The sequence below is a fragment of the Misgurnus anguillicaudatus genome, chromosome 12, assembly GCF_027580225.2.
Source record: "Misgurnus anguillicaudatus chromosome 12, ASM2758022v2, whole genome shotgun sequence".
NCBI classification, from domain to species: domain Eukaryota; kingdom Metazoa; phylum Chordata; class Actinopteri; order Cypriniformes; family Cobitidae; genus Misgurnus; species Misgurnus anguillicaudatus.
In genome coordinates, this window is record NC_073348.2 from 23,134,517 (window position 1) to 23,147,503 (window position 12,987).

The window sequence follows — 12,987 nt, forward strand, 5'->3', positions numbered from 1 at the left end:
TCAACGAATTGTGAAAGGACCTGGTACTGAAACATATTTTTTTCATTTGGGCTCAGTTGTATCCATGATTAAATTAACTGCACCGAACAGAATCTGTTGAACCAAATATCTCCATCATGTACCAGCACCACATCCTCTGATCATTGTCAACAGTCTAAAAATAAAACCCCAGTAAGAATGTGTTGCTAGTTGTTGCCATCACAAAGTCTATCCACACAACCTCAGCCTCAGATGGACTGAGCTTTGACAAAAGACACCGTGGCCCACTATAAACATTAAGATGGACACATTTACCAAATATTCTTAATTCAAATAATTATAATCCTGATTACATTATTTCATTGTTTGTGGGCACCGAAAGTTCAAATTAACTCAAAGATCTACAAAAAGGTTCCTTATGATTTTTCTTGGTTCTTCTGGATCATTAAAACAGATGTTTCTCTTGGCTATCTTAACTAATCTCTCAGGATGAGTTGGTTCATCCCACATCAGTTGATATTTCAAGCAGAACTTATTCTGTGAATCAGTTACTGTAAATGGAAAAACCTGTTTGAACTGTTTAAAACTGCACAATATTTGAGATTTGTCTTCAAAGCCTGGAAAAACTTTTATTAACCAATTGCATGTCACTAAAACCCACATCTAAATGAGAATCCGACGCCTTGGCTAAGAGAATAAATATGTCAGAAAGAAATGGGTGGGTTTCCATTGGTGGAGTCTTTTCTTTATGAAGACCACCCAGATACGTTACAGAGCATTTGAAAGGTTTTTAATACCAAAAGTTTAGGATATGAAGCTAAGTGGAACGCTGGGAAGAACGGCACAAAGAGATCTCACATTTCAACGTGCATGCGGGAAACTTGTCAAGAGACAAAACAGAAGCTGGAATAAAAAAAATATGTGAAACAAAAGAAAAACAGGCCACTAAAGAAACCCAGACTAAGAATAACTTCAAGAAACGTCTCTCTCTCGTCCCTAAACAATCACTGTATTTCCTGCTAATAAGACATTACAAGGCAGGGAGAGCTAAATGAAGTGGTTTTTCAGACCAGAGGAATATCCTGAGGGAGTGTATGTCTGTGTTTGTAATTACAGAGCATATATTTAGAAAGTCGAACAGATTAAAGTTGTCAAAGCTCTCGGTTGGATCCACCAAGCAGCCTGTGACCAAACTGCCATGATCGAGTCACAAGGAAAAATACAGTTTCCTTGTATATCAGCAAGGAGAAGAGACACTAAGCCATAAAGATGGAGAAAATTTGAAGAATTCCAATCGGTTGAGTCCTGGGTTCAGGGTGTGCCCTGGGCGACGCCTTTCACAGATTTAGAGAATAAAGGTGCTTGAATTTTACATGAAGAGGTAAAGCAAAACCATGTCTCTGAAAATCTGCTTTATACAAACCAGATCAACTATAACCAACTGTGATGTTCTAAAATCTTGATGAAAGAATAAAGTCAACGTTTGGGATTTATAAAATCTTAGTTTTCACTTTGTTGAAATACCTTTGCTACTTGTTCCTGTAGCTCAACTGTAGCTAACAAAGCTCATGGTCATATGTTCAATTCACAGGGAACACAAGTTTATCAAATGTGTATGACTTTCAGATAAATGCATCTTCCAAATGCATCCATATATAGTGGTCAACCGACATGGTTTTTTTATGGGCGATGGCAATATTAAGAAAGAAATGTGGCCGATTGGCCACTATGAGGCAAATATAAAACAAATGTAGGCTACAGTAATTACAGTAAATGAGATACAAAAGAAAATTAGTGAAACTAAATAAACATTTGCTATGAATATTATTATTTACAATAAAAAAATATTTTTACCGCAGATCTGTAACTCATAGTACTGTTTGAGTAAAGCTAGAAGTATAAATGTGATACACATTTCGTCATCCGAATAGTATGCGCGCACTGTATGCACACCACCGGATATTTTTGTAACCGCACATACTTTGTACGCATAGGTCACGCATGCTTGTACATATAAATGCAGTATGTAGCCCAGAAGATGCATTGTATTTTGTCGTAGTGTGCATACGTTGAACGTCTGCGTACACGAACGAGTCAAATAAACTATGCTTTGCAAGGCTGTGCATTCGACCATGCGTAAAAAACACACTATACCAAGGCTTATGGTGCGTTCACACCAGCCGTGGTAGAGGCGGCAAAAACGCGCTAATCGTGCGTAGTTGGACGCTTGAACATTTTGAATTAGCGCGTGAAATTCTAGGCATTCGAGACATTCACGAGGAAATTTGCATAATTTTGCGACTCCGCTGAGACTCCGCTCGCTTCCTGTAATCACGTCACTACTACAGCAAGGTCCTGATTGGTTAACGCAGCACGGAAATCCGCTGAAGTTTAAATTTTTCAACTCGCGCGTTTCCCGCGGCAATGCTCAATTCGCGCGTACCGCGCCGCAGGATGCCTAATCGCGTCTTTGCATTCACTAAACATGTAAATCATCTGCGCTTGCCGCCTCTACCGCATCTGGTGTGAACCCTGCATTAGGATTTTGGTGCTACCCAGAGAGTTGTTGTGTAACACAACGTAACATCACGTTAAAAAGTGAATAATGATTGCATCGATGATTTACTTTTGCTTTACATCTAAAGGTCTTTTTATTACGAACAACATAAGGAACAGAAAGACTTATTGGCCAATCAAAAAGATGTATCGGCTAATGCCTATATTGGGAAATGTTTTATATTGTATATATCGGTCTATAAATGAACACTAACAATTTAAGGAGCGGTTTCCCGGACAGGGATTAGCTTAAGCCAAGACTAGGTCTTAGTTTAATTAGGAAATATAACTAGTTTGAACAAACATGCCATACTAACAACATTACCTATGTGCATTTTGAGGCAAAACAAAGGGCATTGATGTATTTTAAGATGTGTCAGCGCAAGTTGTTTTCAATTTGGACAGCTTTTACATTTATTTTAGTCTATCGCTGCGTCCGAAACCATCTAATTCAGTACCTACTATACAGTATGCGAAGTACCTACTTACTTGGCGTTAAAACAGTAGGTACTGTATAGTATGAATCCTGGTAGTATTAATGAGATTCGGACGTACTACATCCGCCATGTTGCTACATCACGTGACATACGTCGTCTTCACGTCATGTCATTTCAGCGCGAAAACAGCCGCATGCCTCTTCTTCTTTGTTGGATAACTCCTCTCCCGGGGTATCATGGGATAGTGAAGCGTCCATCGTATGCACACTGCAAAATCTAACCCGACGTAGTAGGTCATCCGGGTACTTTTCGCATACTGTTTTTCGAATACTATGTATTCGGACATACTACTCGCCTCGCCTACTGCTTTTCGCGTACTATATAGTATGAAGTAGGCAGTTTCGGACGCAGCACTCGACTAGTCTAATCTCTGTCCGGGAAACCGCCCCTAAGAGTTTGCTTCCAAAATGACATAAATTTGTTTTTTGTCAAAACATGTTGATTATTATGTTATTATGTTTTTATTGTGCTACTTAGCTGTATTTTTTTTAGTTATGAAGGCTTATATCAAAAACAAACCATCTGCAGTTTGATTGATATTAATTGAAGTGCACAATCAAAAGAGTTGGGTTTGGGTGAAGGATTAGGATAAAACAGTGCTCATCCGGCGAGATTTCGTTTGCTGTATCCCTTCTATCCACAACCGCAGGCGTGGCGGGGATGTTTTAGGCGTGGCGGGCCGCCACGGTAGAATGTATATGTATAAAAACAGAGTTATCTCCTTTTGAACCAAACTCTTCAATTTGTTCAAGCTTTAGGATGAATTTGACTAGGGCAAAAATCCAATAAACACTTGCTATTTTCAAGGCTAGTTTTAATTCCAGGACACAGGTATCTGCACCTGTGAACTCGTGATGTCAGGCCAGCTTTAACACATCACAACAATGGCGTTCTCAGACAGCCTTGAGAGCATCTTATTCCTTTTTGTAACGCCACACTCAGCACGAGATCTCAAAAGCTCCCAGCATCCAATCTTGGCTGAGCGTGAATGATGACATCTGCTGCTAGGGAGATTTTTAGCAGGGTAACATAGATTGCATTATTGCGACATTAATTTAGTTTTTGCTTTATTGCCACATGTAACAGTAACAGGAAACAGTGTAAAAAGAGGGTAATAATAAGAGGTGCACTTGAATCTTTCATCAGTAGTCAGATATGTCATGCATTACTACATAAGGACACAATGAGGGGGCAGAGCTGTTATGTAACAAACTGTTCTTGATAAATAGCAACAGTACACAGTTGTGTCAGAACTGAGCATGTCTCATGCATACAGTAAGATAAGCAGCATCACTCTATTGTGCTTCAATTGGATCCATCCAAACAATGGATAACAGCAAATTTCCAGAAAGTACAAAAATGTGTCATGAATTATAACTCATTCACTACTCATAACAGAATGTGTGTGACTTTCCTAATCTTTATGTAAAGCCATACAGAGCCGCAGTCTATTTGTAGCAAGCAACAATCATTGTTATTTATACTTTAGTCACAAGGCAAAGACAACAGCTGTCCGAAAAAACTCATAACACGAGAGTTATGAGAATCCATGTCAACATGAGTCCTTTAATATCTCAAATTGAGTTCAGTTTAATGTTTATTTAGTATGAAACTGGAAGTTAGTTAACACTGTATGTGCTGCTAGTCGCACACATCGCATAATAAAATAATAGCAAATGAAATGCAGTCGGAATTAAACTAAACTTTTGTGTCGGATTAGTGCTGCCGTGTTTTTAACAGTGAAATGTCGAGATTGAAAAATAAACATGACAGTGGAGGTGAAGAAACTGTTGCCATGGAGACATGAAATAAATGTTTACTATCAGTAGAGAGGTATTCGTGTGTGTGTCAGGAGGAAAACAAGCACACTTTCTAAAGCACACTGAGGTTTTTGAACTTCAGCCAAACAAATGGGTGACAAAAATCACGCAAGGACAAGCTAGTTAAGGTCACTGTCGGATCAATGAAAATACCAAAGATGTCAATTTTACCATAAGTTCTTTTTATTATAAGTTGCATTAAGATTCCAAGATTAAGCCTAGTTTGAATTTTATTGCATTATTTATTAGTTCCAATACATTAAAGACCTAAAAAAAGTATAAGCACTCAATACCATAGCATAGGCCTTTTGCACTGCTCTCCATATGGTCACAGAGCCACCTTGTGGTTAAGAAACTAACACAACACCACTATAGGCCAGTTTCCAGGACAGAGAGTTAAATTAAGCCAGGACTAGGCCGTAGTTATATAGGGAAATTTAGGTATGTTTGTCTTAAGACAAAACAATAGCACTCATATATATATATATATATATATATATATATATATATATATATATATATATTTTATATGTCAGTGCGAGCTGTTATCAGGTAAGACAACTCAAACATGCATTTTAGTCTTGGACTACTAAGACTTAAGCCCTGTCTGCGAAACCATCCCTGTATGTTAAGTATTTTAGTATAAAGAAAAGCACATGGAAACCAAGGACAAACATTATGTTATATCCATCGCTTTTTTATTGCTTTTTGCCATCCTGGAATTTCAAAGCCTTGTAGTTTTTCATACAATAGTTGCATCACTTATTTTTTTAGAACCTGTTTTAAAGCTAAAACAGGCCCTGGCATACCATTTGTAGTATTATAGTAGTAAATATATAGAAAATTTGAGCGCATTTTAGTTTTGATATACATATTTTAGTGGTTCTCAAACTGGGGAGCCCTGAGATGGTCCAAGGGGGCCCCAGTTTAATGACATTTTATAAAATACATTAATTTATCATTAATTCTGTGTAATTAAACCTCTACTAACCAACAGCATTACATTGTATAAATCAATATGTTTTGTTTAATTCAAATTTGAAGTTTTGTAATGTTTTATGTCATAAATTTTCTTTGGGGGGGCACGAGGGGATGCACCGTAAACAAGGGGGGCTGCACCACCTAATAGTTTGAGAACCACTGACATTTTGCATTTGAATGTATGAAAAGGCACTCTGGCGACATCTGCTGGTCAAATGCATTTAAATATAACCCAAACATGACTAGGTCATTTACAATATCCAATTTCATTTTCACATCTAGATGGTTCTTTAATATGATGGCTACGTCCGAAAGCTATAAAGTGCGGCATTTAAGAGGCTGCATTCCAAGAAGGCATCAATGGATTTCCGAAACCACTTAACTGTTTGCCCTGTCTCCTGAGACCTTTATCTGATCGATTTTTAAAGGCAGAATGTATCCTTCTCTGCCTTTCATGTCTCACAATGCTATCCTAACAAGATCAAGCATTTGGAGCACAGTTTTGTATAAATGTTATAATATCCACTTCTGTAGCATTTCTAGCAAAAAAATACAAGTATGTGATTGGTAATTGTAAAGACGCAGCTCCCTAAACTTTTGGATGCAGCCGATGTTTAAAATGAAAAACATATAAAGTATAACTATATAACACTACACAAAAAAATCCTGGGTAATTTCCCAGCTTTGGGTTAAAAAGGGACAAACCGTTGCCGTTGCGCTAAATTAACCCAGAAAATGTTTATATTTGACTCAGTAATGGTTAATAGGTCCCTTTTTGACCCAGCACTGGGAAGAAAATAACCCAACATTTTTTTAAAAGTGTAATAGACCTTTATGTATATAAGAGTATAAGATTTATACCTTTATATATCCAACACTTTTTACCTTATTGGGCATTTATATATAGACTATTTTGTTGTGTCAATAAAAATCTTTCTGAGGCACTTCACACTATTACATCCTAATAATACACAAACTTTACACAAGTACGCATTGTCCATAGATGTACAGCCTTAATCACATGCACACAAATGCAGAATACAATTTCATCTGTGACCCACAACCCCAAGCAACTCATTCGCCTTCCCTGATCCCAACTCAAAACAAAAACAAACATTCATGAACAAGAATGCCCTCATTAACATTTCTTTGTAAGATAGCGGTCTGTTTGTATGAACAAATTCTCTTACTCCGAGAAATAAAAGAATATTGCTAATGTAAAACCAATAAAACTGACCCAGTTACATACAGTGACTGTCTGGTCATTTTGTTCTGCAGTCTGGGAAATGGGTTAAAACCAGCCTGATCTCACGAGAATTTCGTACATATTTTACGAGTTGGCTAATTGTATGAATTCATACGAAGTTAATCGTGCAAAAACAACAATGAAACCCAACCCCTAACCCCAACGCCACAGGGGTCAAGGCAAATCGTACAAAAGCTTACGAATGTGGTTGTATGAATTAGTTCATCGTAAAATATATACAAATTCTATATACATATATACAACGCAAGAAACGCAAGAAAGCGTTGGTTAAAACATACTACTGAGAAACAATATCAGTATGAAAGCAGTTATTTTTAGTTTGTGTGTACAAAAAGCAATGTTGTAAAAAGTAAATATTTACAGTATATTCAAACCCTCCCGGATATGAATTACGACAAGTTTACTGTAACTGAGATGTATAATATGTCACATTTTCTGATCCAAATTTAACAACTACTTAAAAGTCACATAATGAGAACTTCCTACAGTACAAACACTACGTATATATTATTATGCAAAATGTTAGTGTTCTTTACAACATACAACCTTCACATGATGATATTATGAATTAACCATACATTTGAATATGTAAATAAAATACACAAATTATACCACATACCCCCATGCTTCACAAAGACAGGAAATTATTGCTTGGCCCTGCATGTAAATCCAGCTTAAAGGGACAGTTCACTCAAAAATGAAAATTCTGTCATTATTTTCTCACCCTCAAGTAGTTCAAAACCTGTAAAAACTTTTTTTGCTGAACATAAAGGAAGATATTAGTAATCATGTAGGAAACATGAGCACCATTGACTTCCATAGTAGGAAATAAAAATACTATGGAAAGTCAATTGTGCTCAAAAACGGTTTGGTTACAAACATCTTCTTTTGTGTTCATCAGAACAAAGAAATTGTACAGGTCTGTCACAGCATGATAGTGAATAAATGAAATGTAAATGAAATTCAAGCTACCCCTGTACAAAAACATGGCTATGAGCCAAGAGACTGAACATTAAGGGTGGTTTCCCGGACAAGGATTAGCTTAAACCAGGACTAGGCCTTAGTTTAATTAGGAAATATTACTAGTTTAACAAACATGCCTTATCAAAAACATACATTTTTAAAAGATTTTCAGTTTCATTTAGGCAGCGGAGGACAACCGGCGCAGCGCGTCAAAGATGGGGCACACAATTATTTCTATTCCATGAACTCGGAGTTGCTTTATCATGTTCGACGTGCACCCTCCTATGCACGAAACAATCTTGCCGCAAATGTTGCATTTTGCCGAGATTTCGTTCTGTTTAGAAGTGAAGCCACACTTTGGACCGCCGACGCACGCTATCCATGTTTGACTTGCTAAGTTATGCCAACACTTCCGGTAGACGCTTCTCAGCGGTCTGTTTTTCCGGTCAGCAGACTGTGAATCGAAACTAGGAATCGAAATTTAAACTTTTGAACGATTCCAGGGAAATCGCAAAGCTAGTTCCGGTTCCAATCGATACTCGATACCCAAGCCTACTCTTACATTTATTTAGTATAGGACTAGTCTAATCCGTGTCCGGGAAACCGCCCCATAATGATTAATCTAAACTGATGACTATGTAACATCATTGTACATCTTTATAGGCCACAAAGATGGTGACGTAATCTGTCAAAAAGTTTAGGGATGGTTTTTAGTATAAAGAAATGCAGTGAGACAACACTAAAGACTGCATCGATACTTGCATGGATGAACTGATTGTGATGAAACTGCCATAACATCAGACCAGACACACAGTAACTCCTCTGCAAATAAAGCCTTTTTATATGACTTGTTATTGAGAAAATAAAGGCCTGAAGGTGTGGGTTGTTTGACAAGAGGCACAGTTTGGTTTAAATAGACGACGTATTATGTTACATAAAGATAGAGTGAATTACACTTAATACTTCCTGAACCCAGTCTAATGTATGTGATTAAAATGTGTTTATTTATATTTTATATTAGGTGTCTTTAACTACTATGTACTTACATAAAAAATTTACACAGTGTAACGATTGTGTACTTACATTGTATTTAAATACACACAAGTACACAATTAATATTTATTACACAGTATTAAATGCTTTTTCTTATGTAAGTGTAAAGTTTTCAGTCTAACATTATATTCGTTGTCTTTAACTACTTATGTAAGTACACAGTACTTAAAAAAGTACTTATGTAAGTACAACAACTAATATAAAGTTAGCCCGAAAACTTTATATACAAAACCAGTGCAGAAAATACAACTTCTACCCCCTACGTATCCATTTCCCATGATTATTTTACACAAGAAAGTTCAGAAGGCCACACCTTTGCTGCTACTGTACACAGTTTGCTTGGAAGTGTTAGCAAACATATAACCTATACGACACGATCATTCTGGCACACAGCCTGCTTTTTTTTAGACAAACAGGTACTCGGATATCAAGGGTTCACTGACTGCACATATCTGATCTCAGATAAATGCTACATATAATGACAACTCAACTGAATCGTATTACTCAATAAAACAAAAGTAAAACTTTGACACTTACGTGCTAATGCTTTTCTGCTTTAGAGAGTTTGTCCCACTGTCCTTCTTGCTTTGGGATCCCCCCATGATGTCAGTTGTGTATGATGTTGTGTGTGTGTTTATATCTAAGAGTGAGGTGGTCCTAGCAGGTGAGATGGACACATGTCGAGTCCTGTATCATACGGTCCAGAGATACTGCAGTGACAGCGCAAATTGTCTGTACAGAAATGCTGAAACACTGCACTGTACGCCACCCCGCCTGTCTCTGTCGGCCCCTCCCACTTTAGCTTGCTCACTCACACACATTTACTTAGATAGCTGTCTAAATGAGGACATACTGTAGATGTTTAATGTATTCAAATAACTGTTAGACTTCAGATATTATCCTAAGTTTAGGGGCCCGGGAAACACATTGTTTATTTCATATGATATTTAAAAATGAGGATATCCCAGAGGTCCCCAAATGAAAACTTTGGCTAATTTAGATCTCTGTCAAATATGTCCATAAAGTATAGATAAGTATGTGCCTGTACACAGCTACTTTTTACTGTTAAGACCAACCTTATACATTATATGAAAACATAACCTTGATAACTTAAAAATTTACTGAAGGTCACATAATTTCAAAATTAGATCATGAGACTTTAGCCTGGATTTCACAGACAAGGTCACATATTATGACGACATCTTATTCATTGTTTTCATAAAAGGCCAAAGCCAATGATATTGTAATCCTGCCCCTCAAATAAATCTATGCACCTGCAGTATAGCCTACAGTAGGGGAGAGCGGGGTAAGTTGTCACACGGGTAAGTTGTCACACTGTTAATAACTCCAACACTAGAGGCTCTATCTCAAAAATCAAATAGCCACTTTATGTGACTTCTTCTTCTATAGTCAACTTCCTGTTCACATGTGGTCAAGATCACTGTAATCTGAGGTTAGCACAATTTTCTTATTTTTCTGCTTAAAAAGTAAAAAAAAATCACTTTACATTTTATGCAATACAACTTTGTTAGGTGTGAATGTTTAAAATGATTATTTTGCACAAAATAGAGGAGACCGTAAAGTGTCTTTTGATACTTTAGCTAAAGTGATATGATGAGCTAAACTTGAGATTTAGACAACATTAGCACACAAGTAAGTATGGGGCAAGTTGTCTCAATGACTTTGGGGCAAGTCGTCACATCTGACAACTTGCTCCTGTACAAACAAACACATCGAACATGCTCAGAAAACATGATATAGAAAAGAATAAGCCTCAATCTAGCAAAAAGCTGTTTCAAAAGAAAGGGAAGCAGAAATCTGGACCGATGAAAAACAAGGCAGCTAAAAGAAGAAAAATCATGCAAGAGTCATCATCAGATGATGAAGAGTGCTTCTGCCTCGTCTGTGTAGAGCCATTTTCAAAGAGTCGTCCAAAGGAGACCTGGGTAAAATGTGTAAAATGCAACAATTGGGCCCAGGATGCTTGCACCTCAGGCCAGGCAATTTATGTGTGTCAGAATTGTGATTCTGGAGATGAGTCCTATTAGTCATACAGGGCATCTGTTTTGTTCAGAGGTTAAACATGTTAAGTTAAGCAAGTTATCTGCAGCGTTCCATTCAGTTATCTGGTTTTATGTGAAAGCCATAGAACATTTGAACCAAAGTTCAAAGTAAAGTGGTCTTGCCACTTAATTGAAATGTGCATTATTTGGATTGAAATAATTGTTTTTCCAGATTCTCCAGGCACGGATGTTTATATTTCCAGTTTGGTTTGAGTTTAAAAATTAAAATCAATATTCACAATTAAGTAGTTGTGTTCTTATTTTTAGATAATCTAGTGTGACAACTTACCCGCCCTAGTGTGACAACTTACCCTCCGATGGGGCAAATTGTCACAAGTGCACAGTCACTATTCAACAGTCTACAACTCTGTAATGAGATAAGATATAAAGATGTTATGAATACAACATATGTGCCCAAGACTTCCTTCTTTCATTTGGTATGAGATTTATACCATTTTGATGTATGGTGCTCAGTAAATGTTAGACAGTGTGAAAAGTGTGACAACATACCCCGCTCTCCCCTACTGTGCAAAAGTCTTAGGCCACCACCACCAGACTTATTGTTTTAGAAGTTTTAATGTCCATCCATTCCCTATTTAATCTATTTTATTAAGATACAACCAGAAAATACAGGAAATATGTACAAAAAATACAAATTTTCAAGACTAAATGTCTTCTTTAGGCATCGTCTGTGTTTGGTGTGACCTCTCTTGGCACTAAACACATCTTGAGCGTTTTTGAGCAGAATTAAGTAAAAAGACTAATTTCTTCAAAATTAGAAATTAGGATTTAATTTTATTTAGGTTCAAGAGATCCTGCAGTTTCCTGCTATTGCTCAAGTGGAAGGGGAGTTTACCCTAAATACTTGACACATCCGATTACTATATTAATACTATATACACATTTCCTGTATTTTCTGGATGTATTCTATTAAACAGACTGAGAAACGTATGATCACTATAACATTGCAAAAACAACTAATCTAATTCTGGCATGGTGGCCTAAGAACTTTGCACAGTACTGTATAGACCCTTTTACAGCTCACGTGATCAAATAGCCTGCGCACGCATTTCGTCAACAGAAGTGGTGTTATTCCCCATTGGTTCTAACGTGTTAGCAAAAGGGCTGGGTATCGATTCAGATGTCCAGATCGATTCGATTTCTATTCACAAGCTATCGATTCGATTTCGATTATCGATTCAATTTTCGATTCCGGTTCTCGGGTCGGTTTTTAAACTCGAGTCTCGATTCTACTCAATGAATATAGATTTAATACAAATACTATATTAATAAGAAAGAACAATGAACAGCAGTTTACAAATTAATAAAAAGAAATTAAAAGCCACAACACTATCGTCGTCGTCTTTCTTTCGAAATCTAAAATGCTTCCATACCTCTGACTTTTTATGTGAAGGTGGCATCAAAGTCGATGAAGCACCTGAAATCGCCATTTTAAACACTGAATGCCAGGCTTGTGCAAGGCAAAAAAGAGAGTGACATCTAGATTAACGTTAATCTTACGTTCAATGTTTGCGAAAATAAATATGAAAAAAAATCGATTCTGCTCTTTGAGAATTAATTTTGAATTGAGCACGTAAAAAAAATCGATTAATCGAAAAATCTATTTTTTTTTGCCCAGCCCTAGTTAGCAACTCAGAAAGTTTATTAAAATGGTTTCCCAGCATCAAAAAGTCAACTTTTTAAAATAACTTTCTCTGTCTGTGTTGCTTCACTGCTGATTCTTGCCATACTTTCGTTGCCTAAATGCGCTCATACGCTGCCACGTCATCGTTGTGTACAAACAGTAA

General features: G+C 36.8%; 1 protein-coding gene across 1 annotated transcript in view; it reads right to left on the reverse strand.

The window, feature by feature from the left end:
- The window catches only part of tacc1 (transforming, acidic coiled-coil containing protein 1), a 49,317-nt gene extending 39,470 nt beyond the window's left edge, over positions 1-9,847 (reverse strand). Inside the window, exon 1 of the mRNA XM_055208720.2 lies at positions 9,654-9,847. Coding sequence (XP_055064695.2) covers positions 9,654-9,718 — 65 coding nt within the window. The 5' untranslated portion in view covers positions 9,719-9,847. The remainder of the gene's footprint in view (positions 1-9,653) is intronic.
- Between the last annotated feature and the right edge of the window lie 3,140 nt (positions 9,848-12,987).